Source organism: Sciurus vulgaris (assembly GCF_902686455.1).
Source record: "Sciurus vulgaris genome assembly, chromosome: 15".
Taxonomy (NCBI): Eukaryota; Metazoa; Chordata; class Mammalia; order Rodentia; family Sciuridae; genus Sciurus; species Sciurus vulgaris.
The window spans coordinates 80,987,633-81,009,729 of NC_136476.1; the positions used below are offsets into that span (position 1 = coordinate 80,987,633).

General features: G+C 38.1%; 1 protein-coding gene and 1 pseudogene across 5 annotated transcripts in view; one reads left to right on the forward strand and one right to left on the reverse strand.

The window, feature by feature from the left end:
• The window catches only part of SCAI (suppressor of cancer cell invasion), a 154,346-nt gene that overhangs the window by 75,070 nt on the left and 57,179 nt on the right, over positions 1-22,097 (reverse strand). For all 4 annotated transcript variants that reach the window (XR_013759711.1, XM_079113790.1, XM_079113791.1 and 1 more), the window contains one exon: positions 3,873-4,004. Coding sequence is in view for 3 of the 4 variants with exons in the window: in XM_079113790.1 (XP_078969916.1) it covers positions 3,873-4,004 (132 nt within the window). In the remaining variant the exon portion in view is untranslated. The remainder of the gene's footprint in view (positions 1-3,872; positions 4,005-22,097) is intronic.
• On the forward strand, positions 9,666-10,656 carry LOC306644917 (coenzyme Q-binding protein COQ10 homolog A, mitochondrial-like; annotated as a pseudogene). The gene is made up of 2 exons: positions 9,666-9,670; positions 10,011-10,656. The product of its transcript is annotated as a coenzyme Q-binding protein COQ10 homolog A, mitochondrial-like (transcript).

Consider the following 22,097-nt stretch of genomic DNA (forward strand, 5'->3'; position numbering starts at 1 on the left):
GGTGTGCACCACTGTGCCTGGATTAAATGTCAACTTTAATGTTTCTTTACTGATTTATTTCAGAGAACAAGAGCCAAAAGGATTAATTCCCAACCAGATTAGTTTAAAGTGCTCAAGAATTAATTTGTAATCAGTGTTCAATCACATTATTATACATTTCTCCACAACAAATAAGCAATCCTAAAGATTATCTTCTGTTATTTCTACAGGTACATTGTACTCTACAATTACTTGAAAAATAAATATAATCTGTCTTATAGTTAAAATGGCACTTAAAGAAAAGATCGGAACAAGAGCCCATTTGACCTGTGAAAATATATTTAAAAAACCAAAAGAACATTTCAAAAAGAAGGTAAAATACAAGATGGCTTTGGTATTATACACTGCAGTCATGTGGCCAAAAAATAAAGATGTACCTGAAACTGATTCAAACTATGGATTGCTATGTGCAAATGTTTCTGTCATTGTCACTGTTGAACATCACGCACCCACAGGAGACTACCTAGACTACCCACAGACCTAAACATAAGAGCTAAAACTACAGTCATAGTTGGTGGCACACACCTCTAATTCCACTAACACAGGAGGCGGATACAGGGGGATCTCCAGTGGAGACCAGCCTCAGCAACTTAGCAAGGCCCTAAGCAATTTAGCGAGAACCTATCTCAAAATAAAAAATAAAAAGGGCCAGGGATGTGGCTCAGTGGTAAAGTGCCCCTGGGTTCAATCCCCAGTACAAGAAGAAGAGGAGGAAGAGGAAGAGGAGGAGAAAGAGGAAGAGGGGGAAGAAAAAGAAGAAATAATAATAATAATAATAATAATATAAATGGCTAACAAACACATGAAAAGACTATTCAACATAGCTATTTTGGAAAAGCAAATTAAAACTACAAAGACACCACTGTAACTCAGTAAGATGTCTAATAAAAAATGAGTTGGTGGGGACCTGGAAACTGCTAACTCATATGTTTCTGGTGATGTAGCCACTTTGGAAAATAGTTCAGCAGTTCCTCAAAAGGTTAGTTACCATAAGACCCAGAAATTCTACTCCTTGGTATCTAGCAAAAAGAACTGAAAATCTGTATCCATGTAAAAACCTGTGCACAAATATTCATAGCACTATTATTTATAATAGTCAAAAAGTATAAAACAACTCAAATGTCTTCTAAAGATGACTGGATAAACAAAATGTGGCAAATGCTTACCATGGAATATTAAATGGTAATCAAAGGAATGAATTACCAGTACACACTATAACATAGATGCACTTCAAAAGCAATAGGTTAAATTAAAGAAGCCAATAATAAAAGACCACATGTGATATGATTCCTCTTACATGAAAGGGCCAATGTAAGTAAATCCATAAAGACAGTAGACTGATTCATGGTTGTCAGGGTTAGTGTTTGAGGGAATGGAAATTGACGGCTGACAAGTATTGGATTTCTTCTGGAGGTGAATAGAATGTTCTAAACTGACATGGTGGGGATGGCTGCGTAATTCTGTAAATATACTAAATTGTTTAATAGTAAGTTTGGGTGAATTTTACTGTGTGTAAATATAGCTCCATAAAGCTGGAGGAGAGGAAGAGAAGGAAGGGTGGAAGCTGTATGATTATGTTCGGGCTTGAAGACTTTGAGAGCCGGTGGTGGTGCTGCTGGTGTCCAGCACACCTGCAATCCAAGTCACCTGGAAGGCTGAGGCAGGAGGATCACAAGCCCTCGTCCAGACCCGGCAATTTAGTGAAACCCTATCTCAAGTGTTTTAAAAATACAAAGGGCTGCGGATGTAGCTCAGGGAAAAAGTAGCCCTGGGTTCAACCCCCAGCAAAACACACACACACACACAGCCAAAAGTTATGCAAGGAATTTCACACAAGTTTTTAAATGCATTCCTACCCTTTAAATCTACCACTCCTTTAACATTTTGCCTTAATTTCCACAGGCACACAGAGTTATACAGGAAATAAGCTCAATCGATAGGCAAAATCAGGCTAGTAGTGAGTGAAAGGCTGTCTTGAGCTTTGTTTTTTGTAATTTCCTCATGAAATATTTCAGAGAAGAAAGTTTTATCTGTTTTTTTCTGCACCCAATATAGATTGTGGTACATACTGGGTGCCAGATCAATGTTGAATATATAAATATATCTGTACAATAAGGCAGGACAAAGAAAACAAATCAAAGTATGCAGACATAAAAGGTTCAAAACAGACTGTGGAACCAACCTAAATACCCTTCCAAATGAATGGATGAAGAAACTGTGCTATATATACACAATGGAATATTACTCAGCCATAAAGGAGAATAAAATTATTGCATTTGCAGGTAAATGAACAGAGTTGGAAAATATGCTAAGTAAAATAAGTCAATCCCAAAAAACCAAAGGCTGTATGTTTTCTCAGGTAAGAGACTGCTGATACATCATGGGGGGAGAGGGTGGGGAAGGAAGAATGGAGGAACGTTGGATTGTGTAGAGGAAAATGAAGGGAAGGGAGAAGAAGGGGGAGGAAAGATGGTGAAATGAGACAAACATTATTACCCTACGTATGTGTACGATTACACAAATGGTGTGATTCTACATCATGTACAACCGAAGAAATGAGAAGTTGTACTCCTTTAGTGTACAATGAATCAAAATTCATTCTGCTGTCATGTATAACTAAATAGAACAAACAATTTTTAAAAAAGGTTTAAAACATTTAAGAAAACAAGAGACAAAACCTAGGCCTACCAAGTTGAATTATAATGGTGAAAAACAATGTTCCTTAAAAAATAAATAAGCCTATAACACAAAAGAAAAGGTTGATCTCAGGAGCGAACTGTAGGAGGTAAAAATACTATCTTGGGAAGCCAAAATTAACAAAGTACCTACAGCATGCAAGACACTGGTTAATGTGCTAGAGAGACAGTGACAAACACTTCATTTTAATATAGGGGAGACATAATCAGCAAATACAACAATTTGAAGAAATGATGATCATTATGGAAAAAATTAAATGAATACAGGGAGAAGAAAATGCCTGAAAAGATGGCTGTCAACAAGGTAGCTACAGAAGAGCTATCTGACAATCACTAAAACACTGCCAGCACATTTCTAAACCTGGGGGTATATAATATACTTATAAAATTTAGGAGAAGCAGATTGCATTCTCACCCAAAAATAAACTGTAAATTAAAATAATTCACTATTTTTAAAATCATTCATTCCTATATAAATGTTCAAAAAATAAAACCCGTTTGCCCTTAGTATTTTAGCTAATGCATGGATCTGTTTTTGACTAAACTGAACTAAAAGTAAATGAATATTCTAAGAATCTCAAGGACTGAACCATGGGCTAACAAACTTAAATAAAACAAAATGGTGGAAAATTATTTACCCATCATACACAAGAGTGCACAATCAAAAATGTTTTACAAAAGCACACATGGCATTAGCTGCCAGTCTTCTCACTGTCAAGAACACCCCATCATTACTTTGGTCAGATATGTTATCCCCCCAAAATAAAAGTGAAAGAAACAGCCAAGTAAACAAATATACAAAACTGCAACAAGAGATTCCACATTTAATATATAAACATACCTAACTTTCTAAGCTCCTTGGACCTCAATACTTTAATGCATAAAATCAGATTTAATTGGGTACGGTACAAGTTCTGTATATAAAACCACAAACAAATAGCTCAAACTTAAGTAAAAAGTTTTCTTCTTTTCCTATTGTCTTTTTACTAAGATTAAGTAGTGTCAAAGGAAAAAAAGTCAATATTACTCCTACTATAAGTATTTATTAATATTTTACCCATAACTTTCAGACACACAAACTAGCCAGAAAACAATGCAGAACTAGAGAAAAGTTGAAAGCATCAAGAATCCACTAACCTTAACCCATTGAACAGCTGCTTGGATTTATCCAGAAGATAACAAAAATCTGTAACTGTTTTCCTCTCTCCCTGTGGGATATCATCCTCAGCACCTCCAGAGGACATGATTTCTTTAAGAGCAAATTCAGTCCTGTAAGAAAACATATTCATTTACCCTGTCGGTAAAAATAAAACCAGAAGCAAAACTTAGCTATACAATCTGATGTTATTTTTCCCCCAAGATAAATAAAGAATTATTCTAATTATATTCAAATCACCAAAATAATTTTATAAGATGGTGTTGGAAAACAGATAATCTTGTGTCACTGATGGGAACAAAAATTGGTAGCAATTTTTTATAATATTCTTAGTAAGTACCATTTGAATACCTATTCTGTTCTAGGCACTCCTGTGTACAGTTAACAAATCTAAATTATTGATACTTTTTACCTATTTGTTCATTTGATCCAATCTGTATATCCATTCTGGAAAATGATTACAAATGGAGACTATCTTATCCACATTTCATTATCACAACAATTTTTTTTTTTTCTGGCTGTATTGAGGATTGAATCATGGGTGCTTTACTACTAAACTACCTCCCAGACCTTTTTTTATTTTTATTTTTAAAATTAAAATTTTTTTTTTTGTGGTGCTGGGGATAGAACCCAGGGTCTAATGCATGCTAGGTAGACACTCTTAACACTGAGCCACACTCCCAGCCCATCCCCAGCCCATTTTATGTTTTATTTTGAGACAGGGTCTCACGAAGTTGCTGAGATTGGCTTAGAATTATTGATCCTCCTGCCTCAGCCTCCAAAATTGCTGGGATTACAGGTATGCACTACTGCATCCAGACTAAGTTCGTTTTTGGGACAAGGTCTAAATTGCCAGGCTTAAACCTGCACTCCTCCTGCCTCAGTCTCCCAAGTCACTGGGATTATAGACATGTACCACCATGCCCAATTTACTACAACAATTGAAAACTGAAAACAACTTACAGGCCCCCAAAAGGGAAACTGTTAATTCCTTTCCTTAACAATCATTACATGCTACTCTATCACTAACTTACTTTTATATTCAAGAAAGTAGGGCAATAATACAAGGATACTTCAGTATGAAAGTGACACAAAATCACCCTACATACACAGAGGCATATATTAAAACTGTTTTATTGAATCCATACTATCTCCATATGTAATCAATTATATTAACCAGTCATTAGTATAGTAAGCTATACTAAATTTAAAAAAGAAAACCTCATTTTTTTACAGACAGGAATTTCTTGGACAAAATAGGGAAATTTCGCCCCAGTGTAGGGTGAAAAAATAAGTAGAGGAGACAAAAGCCAGAAAGCAGAGCTAGAAGTTAGGGTGTGGTACAGTTATTCTGGCGAATATTTTTCTCTCCAACGCTGTCCTGAACAGGCAATTATGGTTGCAAGGCAGGAAAACTGTCAGCAAGCCTAGCTGTCACGGAGCTTCAGGGTAACACAGGGTGGCACTGGAGCCAGCTGGTAGTGTCCTTTATAACACTGGAACAGTACTGGGTGGGTCTCTGAATGTGCAGGGGTCCCCTCTTCCCTCCACTTCTTTCCTCACTCCACAGACTGGAGGGAAACAGATGTTGAAAAGTACAGCCTAGAAAGGGTGTTTACAAAATAACAGAAAGAATGCTGGCACTGAGTAGGTCTACTCCCCAACACACACCCAGCATCCCATTCATTTCCTAAACCCAGCAGGAAAGGCACCAACGAGGCACCAACCACGCTGCAGCTTTCCCCATTCCATCTCATAATCTTGCCAGCAAATGTCCCTAGGATATATGAGTTAGCAAGAGAGAAAAAAATTAAACATGTTTCAGCCAGGTGCTGTGGTAGAGACTATGGCAGGAGTTCTACCAGGTTAAGGTCAGCCTCAGCAACTTAGCAAGACTCTTGGCTCAAAATTAAAAACAACAAGTTAAATATTAGGACTAGGAATGTAGCTCAGTGGTAAAGCATTTGTTTAGCATGTAGCAGGACCTGGGTTCCATCCCCAGTACTGGGGGGAAAAATTGTCTAATAAGGGAGAATATTAGAAATAAAACAGGAAGAAACTCAAGAGGCAAATAAAATACTAGGGATGAAAAATACAATCAATAAAATAATGAATTTAATGGATTGAAAAGCAGAAAGTACACAGTTGAACAAATTAATAAGCTAAAAATATCAGGCTTAAGGTACTCTGCCAAAAGATGTTAGAAAGAAATAAGAAACATTGAAGGAAAAATCAAGAGGTATGGAATAGAGCGATGAGGCTGAGGTAGGAAATCACAAGTTTAAGGCCAGTCTCAGCAACTTAGTGAGATCCTGTCTCAAAATGACTTTTTCTTTTTTTTTTCTAAGCCTGGGTATAACAAAGTTTATATCCAGTTTTACCAGCCTGATAGGGGTACGGCATCTCTGGGTTCAATCCTTGCAGGCGCACACGCACCCGCACTTGAGATAAGAGAACAGAGAAATGAGGGAAACCGGCCTCCACTTAATAGTATACATGGAAGGAAGGAAAAAAACAAGTGGAAGTAAAGAAATATTTCCAGAAACAATGACTAAATTTCCCAAAATTAGAGATAATACAAGACCAAAAACTGAAAGGCTCAAAGAATAAAAATAAAAATAGAAGAATGAATTCCAGAATTAGAAACATTCAAGTAATCTTAAGAAATCCAGAGGAATCCTCTCCCCTTCCTCAAAGATTCTCTCTATCTATTAGGTGTCTGTCTACACAGGGGTAGCCTGCGTGGGTGTCAGAATTAAGCTATGGGAGGGGGTCACGCACTCAGAGGGCCAGTCTACATGGGCTGCTCAAGCCTGAGTCACGAGGGAGGCCATGCGGGAGGGTGGAGAGTGGAAAGGAGGAGGGGATCATGAGCAGCTGAGCAGGACACCGCCACATGGTAGGGTTAAGAAGCAGCAATGGGAGGGGGACATCAATCAGACAAGCTAACAAGGACAATGGGACCCAGAGTTCTAGAGGAGAGAGATAAAACATGGAAACAGAAAAGGTTAGAAGAAACTATGGATTGCAATTAGAGGTATGGGTAAACTGATGTTTCTAAATATACAGACATAAGTGTGCAGTGTGTGTGCACATGTGTGTGTGTGTGTAGTACACACACATGCATACTCCATAGCTCTGTGAGTCTTTCTACTGTAAGCACCGGGTAAGTGGCTACTTGCCCTCCCGAACAGTATGAATACATTGAGAACCTAACTCCTGCCTTCTAATTCTATTCTCCAATAAAACGTACCAGGAGCTGGAGCAGTGGTGCATGTCTGTAATCCCAGCAGCTCTGGAGGTTGAGGAAGGAGGATCCTGAGTTCAAAGCCAGCATTGGCAATTTTTTTTTTTTTTTTTTTTGTACCCAGGATTGAACCCAGGAGCACTTCACCACTGAGTCACGTCCCCAGCCTTTTTTATATTTTATTTAGAGACAGGGTCTCGCTGAGTTGCTTAGGGCCTCACTAAGTTGCTGAGGCTGGCTTTGAACTCACAATTCTCTTGCCTCAGCGCCCCCAGCTACTGGGATTATAGGCATGCATCACTGGGTCCAGCCAGCCCCAGCAATTTAGTGAGGCCCTAAGCAACTAACTCAGTGAGACCCTGTCTCTAAATAAAATAGAAAAAAGGGCTAGGGATATGGCTCAGGGGTTAAGTGTCCCTGAGTTCAATTTCCCTGTACCAAAAAAAAAAAAAGTACAAAGGTTCCTTGCAGTATTGTAACTGGCTAATTACAGAAGTGCAGTAGGAAAGTACAAGATGATCTGGAGTATGTTATGCCAAAAAGAAAGAAAGTGCTCAAAAACTGATAGAGACATATCGAAAGGACTGAGGATCCAACCTGAAGATTCCACTGGCCAAAATGGAAGGATTTCATCATCAAAACAAATAAATCATAAGGCATTACCAATATGAATGAATGAATAAATCAATGGAAACTTTGACAATGAGATTATTTCAGAGCTCTTCCCCACAAAATACACATTAATTACAAAAGGGAAAAGTAACTTCGGGTAGTAAAACCTGGCAGACATCACCTTGATCAAGTGAGCAAAGTGAACATTGTTAGTAATCAAGCCAAGTCCAAGTCCTGTACAGTGAGATGTTCCTGTCAGACACATAACCTGAATCTATTAATCCTCATGAGACAAAACCAACCTGGCAGACACACTACAAAATAACCAATTTATAAATCTTCAAAATGTCAAAACTCCTCTCCAAAGGAAGTTTAAGACCAGGTAGAATGCCTGGCTCTGAACTGTTCCTTCTGCTGTAAATAATGTTACTGAGACAATTGGTAAGGCTTGAAAGGGGTCTGAGGGCTAGATAAGAGTAATAAATCAATATTAATAAGCAAAATATTAAATCTCAGCAGTAAGAGACAAAATGCAAACCAAGTACAACAAAATCAGCACATTAAAAATACATTAGTTATAGCAGCTGAGTAACTGAAACCAGCATATTTGCTAGAGGCAGTGTAAATTAGGTCAAACCCAAGGGTTTCACTGAATGTATGAGGGCACTTGGAATAGTCATTCTATTAGACACAGCGATTACACTTTTGGAAATTTATCTTATGAAGATGTTAACTATCATTACTGATAAATTACTGTTAATACAGGGAGGTGATGAAGAATTGCTAGCTTGCTGGACAGTCCCAACTTAGCATATGTCATCCCTTCTCTCCTTCTAGTCTTACCTACTACTTGAACTCAATTACTGTTCTCCAACAGTAATGAAATATTGCAAGTCTGTGAACAAATCCTCCTCTTTTACATTACTCCTTCTGCCTATTTTGTTCATCTGGCAAATTTATATCATAATTAAAGATATTATTCAAATGACATCTTTTCAGTAAACTTTCCTTCACAATGTAATCTCTTCCTGGCAATAGGAAGTTCTTTGGTTTTTCCATAAGAAACCAAAACAACAATCATTTGTTCAAAAAAAAAAAGTGGGGAGGGGGGGCACATGCCTGTAATCCCAGCTACTGGTGAGGTTGAGGCAGGAGAACTGCAAGTTCAAGGCCAAGCAGAGCAACACCTGAGACCTCATGTCAACAAGAGTAAAAAGTTATGGTGCATGCCTGTGATCCCAGCTACTTGGGAGGATGAGGTAGAAAGATCCCAAGTTTTGAGGCCAGCCTCAGCAACACTGTGAGAGACCCTGTCACAATATAAAATTTTAAAAAAGCCAGGGCTGTACTCATTGATAGTGCTTGCCTAGCACGCGTGAGGCCCCAGTACCATCACAAATGAAAAAGAAGGAAAGAAAGAAAGATAGATATGGGATGCATCTCCAGCAAAGCGTCCCTAAAGGAAATAGTATCCTTTAAGCAAAAGGGAAAACAATAACAAATGAAAGTTTGAAGATACAGGAAGAAATATAAAGCAAGAGATAGAAAATGTATGAGTAAATCTTAATGAATACAGATAGTAAGAAGCAACCAAAATGAATATTTATAGTATAAAACAAAAAAATAAGCCAGATGTTGTAGCACCCACCTGTAATCCCAGCACCTGGGAGGCTGAGGCAGGAGGATTGCAAGTTTAAGGGCAGCCTCAGCAACTAAGCAAGGCACTAAGAAATTTAGGGAGACCCCTGTCTCAAAACTTTTTTTAAAAGATAGGGGGGTAGAGTGCTTGCCTAGCATGAGTGAGGCACTGGGTTTGATCCTGAGCACCACATAAAAATAAAATAAAATAAAGGTATCATGTACATCTACAACAACAAAATAACAAAAACAAAACAAACAAACAAAAAAAACCAGAATGAGGTGAGAGGAAGGCGCAAGCATCCGCTAGGGAGCGAAGGGGTTCCCCAGCATCCCGAAGTTCCTCTGCGGAGGGTGGCAGTCCTGGGATGCGGGCGAGGCAGGGGCTGGCAGTCGTGGTGTCCTGGAAGCTAAAGTAGAACTTTGGAGAATCCTTTAGCAAATTATACGCGAGGGGAAGTGCTCCGGGTGGGTGCCAACCACTTCTTAGCTCTCGTGGATGCCCTGGCAATAACGGGTCCGGCGGGGCTTCGGGGGTTATGATGCCTCCCAAGTTTTGCTTTCAGCAGTAGCGCAGCCCCATAGGCAATTGGCGCTTCGCATGCACCCCTCATTATCCCAGCCCCACCCCGAGTCCTGTCCTCAACCGCTCTGTGACAGCCGGGGGAAGGAGCTTGGCGAACTGCAGCAGGTTTCTGATCGCCTGCAGCCTCCTCTTGCCCCGAGCTACCCAGGTCTTGGCAGCTGAAACTGGCTTAACTCCCAGTCTTTACTTCATGGGCTTTGCTGCCACGTTCACCAACAAGCGAAAGGCTTACTCAGAGCGTAGGATCATGGGGTACTCAATGCAGGAGATGTATGGAGTGGAGTCCAAGGTCCAGGAGTATTGCAAGTTTGTGACCTGGTGTAAGAAGTCTGGTGGTATCCAGCCCTAAGGGTCACCTTAAGGCCCAGTTGGAGGTTGGCTTTCCACTTGTCCTAGAACATTACACCTCTGCAGTTTCCCTGGTCAAACCTCACAAGGTCAAGGCTGTTTGTAGATGCCAAGCTCTTCAACCACTTAGAGACTATTTGGCGATTCAGCCCTGGTATTCCTGCCTACCCCCAACCTGTACTGTGGACTTTTCCATTTCCTTTGAATTTTGTTCTCTGCTGCACTCCCAGCTGGCCACCATGGTTTTGATGAGGCTATCAAACAGAATGCTGCTGCCTTCCAGCACCAGACAGTCACCAAGTGTGGTCCAGAAACAGCCAGCCCCACTAACTGATATTCCAGACTTGAGGCAAAAGATTGTTCCCTCGTCTCTCCTCTCCTCCCGCTTCCCACCCAATTTTGTTATTTATTTGGCTTGACTCCTGCTCCAGTCTGAGAGGAGTCTATTCATGACACTGTTCCTCTCAATTCCCCAGAAGTTAGGCTTTACACTGGAAATGTTGGGGGAAAGGCAGTGGGTATGAATATGGAAATGAGACATGCCTAGGAAAGGTCAGGTTTATCCTGAAAGCTCCATATGCCTGCAACCTTTTCACACTGAATTAGGATCAGGGCTGTGTGGTTCTCTGGGCCCTGTCAGGAGATCATAGTATCTGACCAGGGGAAGACAGCAACTTCTTGAAGGCTTGGATAAATCAAGCTTTCCCTCTGGCACAGAGGTCTTGGGTAGTGTGTGACTTTTGCCTGGCTTGAGATTCCTCAGGAGAAAAGGCAACCTGTCCCCAGCCTGAAATCCGTATTGCCTCGGTTTTAAGAATATTTCCATGCTGCCTTGTTAATGGAGTGAGGAGCTGCATCACCATCTCGGCAGTAGGGCCGAGGAGAAAAAAAGCACTGAACAAAGCTGTCCTTATACTCTTGGGTTGTACCATATTCCTCACTTGGCCTGAGTTTTTATAAAATTTCAATAAATTTTGAGTGTGAATTTGAAAAAAAAAAAAGTATTGTGTTTATCAACAACAACAAAAAAAAGGAAAATTTTAAAAAGATGAGGCCTAGAAACATTTTAAAAATGTTTTTAAAATAAAAAAATAAGGACTAGGGATGTAGTTCAGTATTAGTGCCCTGGGTTCAATACCGAGCAAGAAACAAGGAAAGAAAGAAGAGAAAAAGAAGCAATTAGTTAAATACAAAACATATATACAATAGCATCACACAATCACTCATTCTTTGAAAGATTAAAAACCCCTGCAAGATGAGCTAGGGTAGCTCAGTGGTAGAGCATGTGCTTGACATATTCAAGGTCCTTGGTTTGATTTCTTGCACTGGGAAAAACAAAACAAAACAAATCTGGAAAAAATGAGTTAGAGAAAAACAGAATAAATAACCACTATCAAAAAAATGAAAAAGGGGCCGGCCTTGATAGCGCATGCCTATAATCCCAGTGGCTGAGGAGGCTGAGGCAGGAGGATCACAAGTTCAAAGCCAGCCTCAGTAAAAGGGAGATACAAAAAAAACTCAGTGAGACCCTGTGTCTAAATAAAATATGAAAAAGGGCTAGGGATATGGCTCAGGGGTCAAGTGTCCCTGAGTTCAATCCCCAGTACCAAAAAAAAAAAAAAAAAAAGAGAGAGAGAGAGAAAGGGATGTTATTATGCAATAAAAAGATTGTAAGCAGAAATATTGTGCATAACTTTATGCCCATCAATTTGAACATTTAGGAAAATAAAGTGAGAGAAACACTTTTTACTTAACGTGGTGCAAAAAGAACTAGGAAATTTAAATAGTTCTCTATTAAAGAAATTGACAGCCTAACTGAAAACCTATCCATGACAAAAACTCCAGGCCCAAATGATTTCACCAGCAAATTATACAAAATATTTAAAGAAGAAAGAAATACCAATCTTATACAAACCGTAAGAACATGGAAGAAGGCACATTCCAACTCATTTTATGAGACCAAACACAACTTTGACACCAATATTTAACAAGCAATATGAGAAAGGACAATTACAGGCCATTCAACAATGAAACAGATGCAAAATAACTACCCAAATGTTCACAAGTCCAATTCAGCAATATATAAAAAAACATGGCAAAACATAGGCTTATTTAGGAATCTTGAGCTGATTGGGTTTTGAAAATCAATCACTGCATCACTTACCACATGAGGAAATGCAGGAGAAAAATCATACAACAGTTGCTCAACAGATGCAGAGCACGCATTTGATAAAAGGTAACGGTGACTCAACAATAAGAAAAAACATTCAGAAACTAGGAACAAAAAGGGAACTTCTTACATTCACAATGAACATGGATTTTAAAACTCACAGCAACAATCATGCTCCTCTGGTAAAATGGTGATCCCTTTCCCCATGAGCTTGTTAATGCCTGCTATCACCAGCATCTCTGATACAGAACTGAAGAGAAAAAGGAAAGAGTACAAAGACTAAAAAGAGACAGAAAGCTGTCAGAATCTGGATTCTGATACAGATATTTCCACAGAAATTTCAAAAGAATCGAGTAGAAATTATCAGAATGAACTATTGAGTTAAGAAAAATTACCGAATATAAGGTCAAAACAGAAAAAATCAACTATATTCTCTATCTTTAGGAACAATTACTGGATAGCATAATGATGTTGAACAGATCCCCACTGGGTCCATATGAGGGTCTTTATCAAGTATTATTCTCACTGTACCTCAAATTATGATTCATTCACTAGGTATTAAGTACCTACAATATCCTACATAATGAATATAGTTATGTAAAAAGAAATAAGGAATATCTTCATATATTGCTGTTTTTCTCTGAAATAACATAATGAACATCTTAATTTTCCAATTGTATTATTTAATTAGTTAAAAATTTAAGTGAAAAAAAAAAAAAAAGAACGAAGAAAAGAGCATTTGTTGGGCTGTAATCCAGACACTCAGAAGGCTGAGGCAGGAGGATCACAAGTTCAGCCTCGCAACTTGATCCTGTCTCAAATAAAAAGGGCTGGGGTGTAGCCCAATGGGTAAGTATCCCTGGGTTCAATACTCAGTATGGGGTCGGGGGTTGAGGGGCGGGGCATGGGAGACTGTCTTCAGACTTTGGGGTAAAGAGGAATTTCTTAACCGTTACCAAAAGGATTCATCATGTAGGATAGTGTACCAGTTTAAAAATTAGATTTTTGTCTATTAAAAGAAATCCCTAAAAAAGCAAAAAGGCAAGCCATTGAGTAAAGGATTATATTTGCAATACAAGAATCTGACAAAGAACTTGTACCCAAAATTTATGAAAAATCCCTACAAATTGGTAAGAAAAAAAAAAAACAAACTCCCCTCCCTTCCCCAAATGGGCAAAAAGACTTGAATAGATATTTTACAAAGAAGGTAGCCAAATGGCCAATAAAAACATGAAAGGGTAGAAGTTTCCATTAGTCATCAGAGAAATGCCAAATTAAAGCCCAAATAAGATAGTGCTGCATATCTAATATATCTACCAGAATGCCTCAGATATTTAAGAACTGACAATTCCAAATGGTGGAAGAATGGGCAGCAACAGGAACTATTAGAAAACAATTTAGCAGTATCCACTAAAACAAATCCTGTGACTCAACTAGGAATATATTCACTGATATGCAACCTATGCACTACAGGAGACATGTACAAGGGTGTTCACAGAAGACAATTTTTAATTGTCAAAATCTGAAAGCAAGCTGAGCATGGTGGCACACGCCTATCATCCAGCAGCTGGGGAAGTGAGGCAGGAGCATCGCTAGTTCAAAGTCAGCCTCAGCACGTTAGTGAGGCACCTAAGCAACTCAGCAAGACCCTGTCTCTAAAAAAATACATAAAGGGCTGGGAGGTGCTCAGTGGTTAGCACCCGGAGTTCAATAACCATATCAAAAAAAAAAAAAAAAAAATTAAAAGCAACCAAATATCTATATGATAAAATGAGTAAAATAGGTGAATGCTATAATATAATATAATGAAACTTAAGACTAACAGCTACCTGCAGTAATGCAGATGAAAACTAATAAAAGTTGGGTGGAAAAAAGTAACACAAAGAATAACATTCTATATGATTTAAAGACAAAGTACATAAAAAAAGACAAAACTATGGTACTTGGTAGATTCTTCAGATAGTGTTTACTTTAAGAGGTGACAAAAATAATTAAGAGGATGCTAGCAACATTGTATTTTAAATTTTCTCTCTCTCCCTTTTTTTTTTTTTTTTTTGGTTACCAGGGATTGAACATTGACCCAGGGGCACTAACCACTGAGGACACATCCTAGCCTTTCTTATTTTATTTTGGACTGGGTCTCACTAAGTTGCTTAGGCCTAGCTAAACTGCTGAGGCTGGTCTCAAACTCTGCTTCAGCGCTCCTGAGCTGCTGGGATTACAGGCGGTGCCACCAACACCCAGCTTTCTTCTTTTTACTTTCTGAGACAGGGTCTCACTAAATTGTTCAAGTTGGCCTCAAACCTGAGATCTTCCTGTCTCAGCATCCCTAGGCACCCAGCTGCAGCACTGTATTTCTTGCCCTAGAATTAACATTGTGAAAATTCACTGACTATATACTTATTATCTGCATACTTTTCTGAGTGTTTTTGTGTATGTTTGTGTATGGAATTGAACCCAGAGCACTGTGAAGATAGACAAGGACTCTTCCTAAGATACATTCCAGCCTTTTAAAATATTTGAGACAGGGTCTTACTAAATTGCCCAAACTTCTGGTCCTCCTGCATCAGTGCCCTACATAGCTGGGATTACAGACGTGCACCACCGCACCACCAAGTCTGGTTTTGGGTTGTTCTTTTTTTTTTTCTTCTTCTTTTCTTCCTGTGTTATTCCCAAATGAAAAGACTTGGGGCTGGGGTTATGGCTTAGTGGTAGCACGCTTGCCTAGCATGCATGAGGCCCTGGGTTCAACACTCAGTACCACATAAAAATTTAAAAAACAAAGATATTGTGTTCACCTACAACTAAAAAATAAAAATTTTTAAAAATATATAAAATAAAAGATTTTAAAAAGGAAGGACTGAAGGAAAAGAAGGAAGAAGGGAAGAAAAGCGCCACAGACCCAGGTAGTTTCACAAGTGAGTTTACTAACATGTTTAAAAACACATTAACAGTGAATACATTTCTTTCTTAACGATTGTTTTAACATGGTTAATGTAACCCTGATACCAAAATCAAACAAGGGTAATTTTGAAAAGCACAAGAACAGGTCAATACCTGTTCTTATATTATTGTATATATCTTGTATATAAGGGCTATTTAGCCTTTATATCAGCTGTAATATTAATAGATCATCAATAATTGAAAATTTAACCTAAGGCACCAAATAATAAAATGGTGAGGCCTGGAGTTAGCTCAGTGGTAGAGCACTTGCCTGGCACGTACAAGGCCCTGGGTTCAACCCCTGGCACCACACTCACTCACTCAATCATTAAGACTTATGAATAAAATTAAATTATGTGATAAAATACATATAAACAAAGTCAGTTCAATAGATAGTTATGGGAAACCCATGGATGAACATCACATGGGAAAGAGATCCCTAAAAAGACATGGTTGTGGGCTGAATTGCCTCTCCCAGTAAGATATGTGGAAGCCCTCATCTCTGATTCCTGTGAATGTGACTGATTTGAAAATAGGGTTTTGCAGATGTAGTTGAAGTATAAGGTAAGATGAGGAAATACTTTTCATCCAATGTGACTGCTGTCCTCATATGAAAAGAGACAGACAGACACACAGAGAGGAGAAAGTCATGTAAAAATACACGCAGAGAGAAGACCGTCATGAGAAGATGGGAGCACAGATGAGTTACATACCTGGAAGCCAGAGAACACCAAGGACTGCAAGTAAATACCAGAAGCTCAGAGAAAGGCACAGATAGAGTCCCCTTCTGAGCCCTTAAGATGAACCCAGTTCTGTAACACCTTAATTTTGGACTCTGGCCTCCTAAACTGTAAGAATATAAATTTCTCTTATTTTAACCTGCCCAAACTGTCATTTCTCATTTTAGCTTTAATTAGCATTTCTCTCTTGACTAATAAGGTTCAGTTTCCTTTTCTCTGTTATAGCAGGTCTAGGAAACTAATGCTTAGACATATACTATAAAGAGTCCTAACACGATTACGAGATGGCAAAACAAGCAAAACGCCGGTGAGTACAACTGTTCCATGACCTGCTTTGTTAAACAGAAAATTTGGCAAATTATTGATCTGTCTGACTGACAGTTTCTTTTTATAGGAAGTCTTTCAACAAAGCAACAAGAGAAACTGCTACTCTGGATCTAATTCTGAGCAAGAAGTTTGCAAGATGGAAGTTTCAAAGAAATCTGGAGAGAAATGATACGTCTGTATCCTCCTTTGTATTCCCTATATCACCAGAGAAAGAAGCAAAGTCATGGCCATGGGAAGAGCCTGAAGAGGAGAAAGAAGCCTGTGCATTCCTGTCCTAACCCTTTTTAGTAACTTCAGCTAACACTTCCAGTCAACCCACCAAAAGAAGCAAGTTATACCTGTCCTGCCAACTTAGATAACTGTAGTAAAGATTAAAAGGAGATTACTGGGTGTGAAAGAAATTTGAAAACACTACCCAATGTTTATCCTATCATTATTATTCTGCAGTTAGTGATTTTTTAAAACAGTAAGGACAGTCCCTATGATTAGACTTAAAAGGAAAACAGGCTGACAAAAATACGTTAAGTACATGGGAAATTAAATAAAAATATAATGCAAAATTCATTCTGACAAACAAAAGAAGATATTTACAGAAAACAGAAGCTAAGAAAGAGATCATTTTCTGGCAGTCAGAATACAGATGCTAGAAAATAAGGGCAAGAAGCTGGAGAGATCAGATATCATGAACAGACAGGGAAGATAAGTGCAGTACAAGGAAAACAAGGGAGGGAGAAAGGATAAGGGGAAGAAATATGGAATGAATTCAACAAAATCATGTTCTATGCATATGCAAATGTACCAAAGGGAATCTCACCTTGATGTATATGTAGAAAGTTCCAGTCAAAAATAAATAAAAGAACAAAAGGAAGATCAGTGGAGTACAGGAGGGAGGTGCGCACTGAAATCAAATTTTTTGCATGTATGATTTTGTCAAAATGAACCCAACTACTGTGTATAATTATAATTCTCTAATAAGAATAAAAATAATAATAAATGATGTAGAGGATGTGGAGAAAAAGTAACACTTTCACTCTGTGAGATTGTAAATTAGTACAACCACTATGGAAATCAGTATGGAGGGTCCTCAAAACATTAAGCATGGAGGGTCTGGACTGTCGCTCAGTGGTAGAGCGCTTGCCTAGCACATGTGAGGTGCTGGGTTGGATCCTCAATACCACATAAAAATAAATAAATATTGTATCCATGTACAACTAAAAAATATTTTTTAAAAAAGATTAAGCATGGAACTACCATGTGATCCAGTTATACCACTCCTTGGTATTTATTCTAAAGAATTAAAGTCATCATATTATAGGGATGCATGCATACCCATGTTTATAGCAGCACAATTCAAAACAGCCAAGCCTAAGTGTCCATCAACCAAAGTGGCCATCTACAGATGAATGGATACAGAAAATGTAGTACATATACACACACATTATATACATACAATGAAGTTTTATTCAGTCATAAAGAAAAATCAAATTATGCCACTTGCAGGAAAAAGGATGAAGCTTGAGACCATTATGTTAAGCAAAATAAACCAACTCAAAAGGTCAAAAGTTGTTATGTTTTCTCTCATATGTGGAAGCTAGAGAGGAAAAAGGAAAAGAAAGGTGTGGTGGTGGGTCTCATGAAGATCAGAAATCAGTAGTGGACCAGGGAAGGGAAAAAGGGAAGGAAAGGGAAATTCTGGGGAATGATATTGGTTAAATCATTAGTGTTACACTGTGTGCATGTAGGAATATATAAGCAAACCCCATCATTATGTGCAACTATAATGCATCAATTTTTAAAGTATGGAAAAAGACACACCCCCCCGGCCAGAAAAGGAAAGAGGTCATTTTCTTATGAGTTTAGAATTTTAAAAGAGAAACGTAAAGAGATGGGATGGCCATAAAATTACACATGAACAGAGTATCACACATGTGTTTTCTAAGATGTAAAAATGTAATATTAGCAATATCTATGTAATAAAGCCATTGGACAATAAAATGAACTAATGGATGCAAAATTGTACTAAAATTATAATGTATTCTTAAGCTGTTATAAAATTGTCATGAATGTGCTCAAAAATAGAACATTAACTAAAAAATACCAAATACAAGAAAAGGGGGGGGGGTCACGGGTTTGCCATATTTGGTGTAAAAGGAACAAGAAGCTACGCTTGGTGCAGATGGTATTCCTATAATATGAACAAATGACAGAGCTCCAAAACCTGATCCTTTGAGTATGAAGCATCTTTGTGCATTAAGGAGAGCATAAAATTATCATGAATCATGTACAAATCATTTTCTAAAAACAAATTATATGACTTATTCCAAAAGTGTTATTAAATTAAATGTTAAAATAAGTAGAAAAGAAGTCCACAGTTACCAAACTTCTCACTGATTGATGTATAAAGAAACTGTGGCTCAGGTGTAGTTCAGACCATATAGGTAGACCATGTAGTTAACATGGGCAAAGCCTTAGGTTTGATCCCCAGCACACACACAAAAAAAGTACAAGGAAACTACTAATACCATGAGGCCAAAAACAGTTTAAAAAGCCAAAGGAGTCAGGGCATGGTGCAAAGTGAAGAACAGTCAGAAGGCCATTTATAACACATTGTCCAAGAGACTGTGAAGATATCATTCTGCCTACCAAATATGGAAAAGAGATGTGGTTATCTAACACACAAATATGCAGATTCCGTACTAATTCCATGGAGGACACAGTACAACTAACAGAAAGCTCTGCAGTGAAAGGAGCGGAAGGCAAGAAGAGGAAAGCACAGACCCATGCAAGGCTGGCGAGAGCGATTCTACTCCACTTACTGCATCCTGCATCCTCCCTAGGCTGTCCCACCAGCACACACTAGGGTGGACTAGTCCGTGCTGACTGAGGAAACAGCTGTGATCAGCATGAGGACAGATCCTCTATTGAGGGCAAATGAGTGTGCATGTATCTGCTGCACCCAGGACCAGTAAGGGAAACCAAAAGGACAAGAGAAAAGGGACAGGAAAGAAGAAATTTTAATTAATGAGAAAAGATGTAGCTGTGTTAAAATTTTTTCTCATTGCCCAACTCAATGTAATAGGGATTAAATCACTCTGATGTACAAAAGAACAATCAAGCCAAGAAAACAGTGTATGATGATTTAGAGCATACATGAGGGCATGCAGAGAAGAAATGGAAAAACGCAGAAAACCACTTATGAAAATTTATTCCTATGACTTTACTTTTTGGATCATAGTAAAATACAATATAAAAATTTACCATCTTAATCATTTTTAAGTGTACAGTTCAATGATTTTATTAATATATTCAAAATGCTGTGCAATCATCACAAACATCATATTTATAACTCTCTTCATCTTGTAAACTGAAATTCTGTACCCATGAAATAATGACTCCTCCTTCCCCTTCACACCAGTCCCTGGCAACCACCATTCTAGCTTCTGTCTCTATGCTTCTGACCTCATACCTCATATAACTAGAATCATGCCTATTTGTCTTTTTGTGACTTCCCTATTTCACGGAGCATAATGTTCCCAGGGTTCCTCCATGCTACAGCACACATCAGAATACCCTTCCTTTTTAAGGTTGAATAACATGCCATTACATGGAAATAACATATTCTGTGTGTCCCTTTGTCTATCAATGGACACTTAAGTTGCCTCCACATTTTAGTTGTAAATAAAGCTGCTATGCACACAGGCTTACAAGTATCTCTTCAAGATCCTCTTCAATTCTTTGGGGTATGCGCCCAGAAGTGAAATACTGGATCATATGGAAATTCTATTTTTAAACCTATCACACTGTTTTCCACTGCAGCTTTATCATTTCACATTCCCAAAATGATGCACAAAGAGTTTCAACTTTTCCACATCCTCACCAATGCTCATTTTCTGTTTGTTGCTTGTTTTTAATAATCATTTGAATGGGTGTGAGGTAGTATCTCATTGTGGTTTTGATTTGCATTCCTATAATAAGTGACATGGAACATCTTTCATGTGCTTATTAGCCATATGTAGATCTTCTCTGGAGGAAAGTCTATCCTATTTTTATGTAGCAACAAGATACTTACATAATAGCATTTAAAGAATAACTAATTTGCAGGTCAGGATAGCAAATAATCCCAGCTACTTGAGAGGCTAAGGCAGGCGGATCACAAGTTTGAGGCCATTTAGCAAGACCTTGTCTCAAAATAAAAAAAAAAAACAGTCACGATTGCAAAGGCCTGTAATTCCAGTGACTTGGGAGGCAAGAGGTTTGCAAGTTAGAGGCCAGTCAAAGCAATTTAGCGAGGACCTGAGCAACTTAGAGAGATACTGTTTTAAAATAAAAAGTATATGGGCTGGGGCTGTGGTTCAGTGATAGAGCACTTGCCTAGCACATATAAGGCACAGGGTTCAATTCTCAGCACTGCATACACATAAATAAAGATCCATCAACAACTAAAAATTTTTTTAAAATATATTAAAAATAAATAAAAAGCATAAAATAAAAAATAAAAAGGACTGGGGATGTAGTTCAGTGGTAGACTACCCCTGGGCTCAATCCCCTCCTGCCACACACACACAGAATAAGTATAATCTAAATCAAATGAGAGGGCTGGGGATATAGCTCATTGGTAGAGTGCTTGCCTCATAAGCACAAGGCCCTGGGTTCAATCCTCAGCGCCTAAATAAATAAATAAATAAATAAATAAAATAAATAAAATGTATAGGATTTAATTACTCTGAATGTTTTTTCTTCCCAGATAAATCAAATAGGCTTGTATTCTGCAGACTGCAGTCCTCTCTTCCAAATAATTTCAATTTCCTTGACTTTTATAATATGCACTCTCATTCTTTCTTACTTTCAGGATACTTACTACTTCTTTCATTGGCGGAAAACAGAAAGAATGTCCTAAGAATTCCAGGCTTGAAGTTACAAGCTGGTCCCTGCATTCACCAAAGCATATACTACAATATGCTCCATTATGATCTGATCAGAAAAAAAAAAACAAACTACAATCAACACTATAATCAAGATGGAAAGCTGAGATATAGTTAGGTAATTATCTAAAAGGAATAAAGATAAGCAGACACATGCAAGGTATATTTATGAAACTAAGGAGCCTAGATACACAAAATGGAAGAAAACATCAAAAATATGAATCCTAGAGACTATTATAAGAAAACGGGACCTGAAGTAGCCTACTGCTAACAAATCATTAAAACTGTTTCCAGCAGAGAATCCACGGAGGCTGTAGTCAAATATCAAGTAATTCAATTTGTATGTGTGCGCACGTGTATGTATGATGAGTTCTCTCTATGTTGCCCAGGCAGCTCTCAATCTCCAGGGCTCAAGCAGTCCTCCTGCCTCAGCTCCTGGAAGCTGGGGTTACAGGTGTATGCCACCATGCTAGTTTTCATGTATTTCAATTTAAATAGCCAATGAGTTATCTAGCATGTTCAAGGTACTGGGTTTGATATTACAACAACAAAACAAAAAAAAGCCATTTATTTATTTTTTTAAATTTTTTTTCAACTGTAGATGGACAAAATACCTTTATTTTATTTATTCATTTTATGTGGTGGTGAGGAGGGTTGAACCCAATGCCTCACA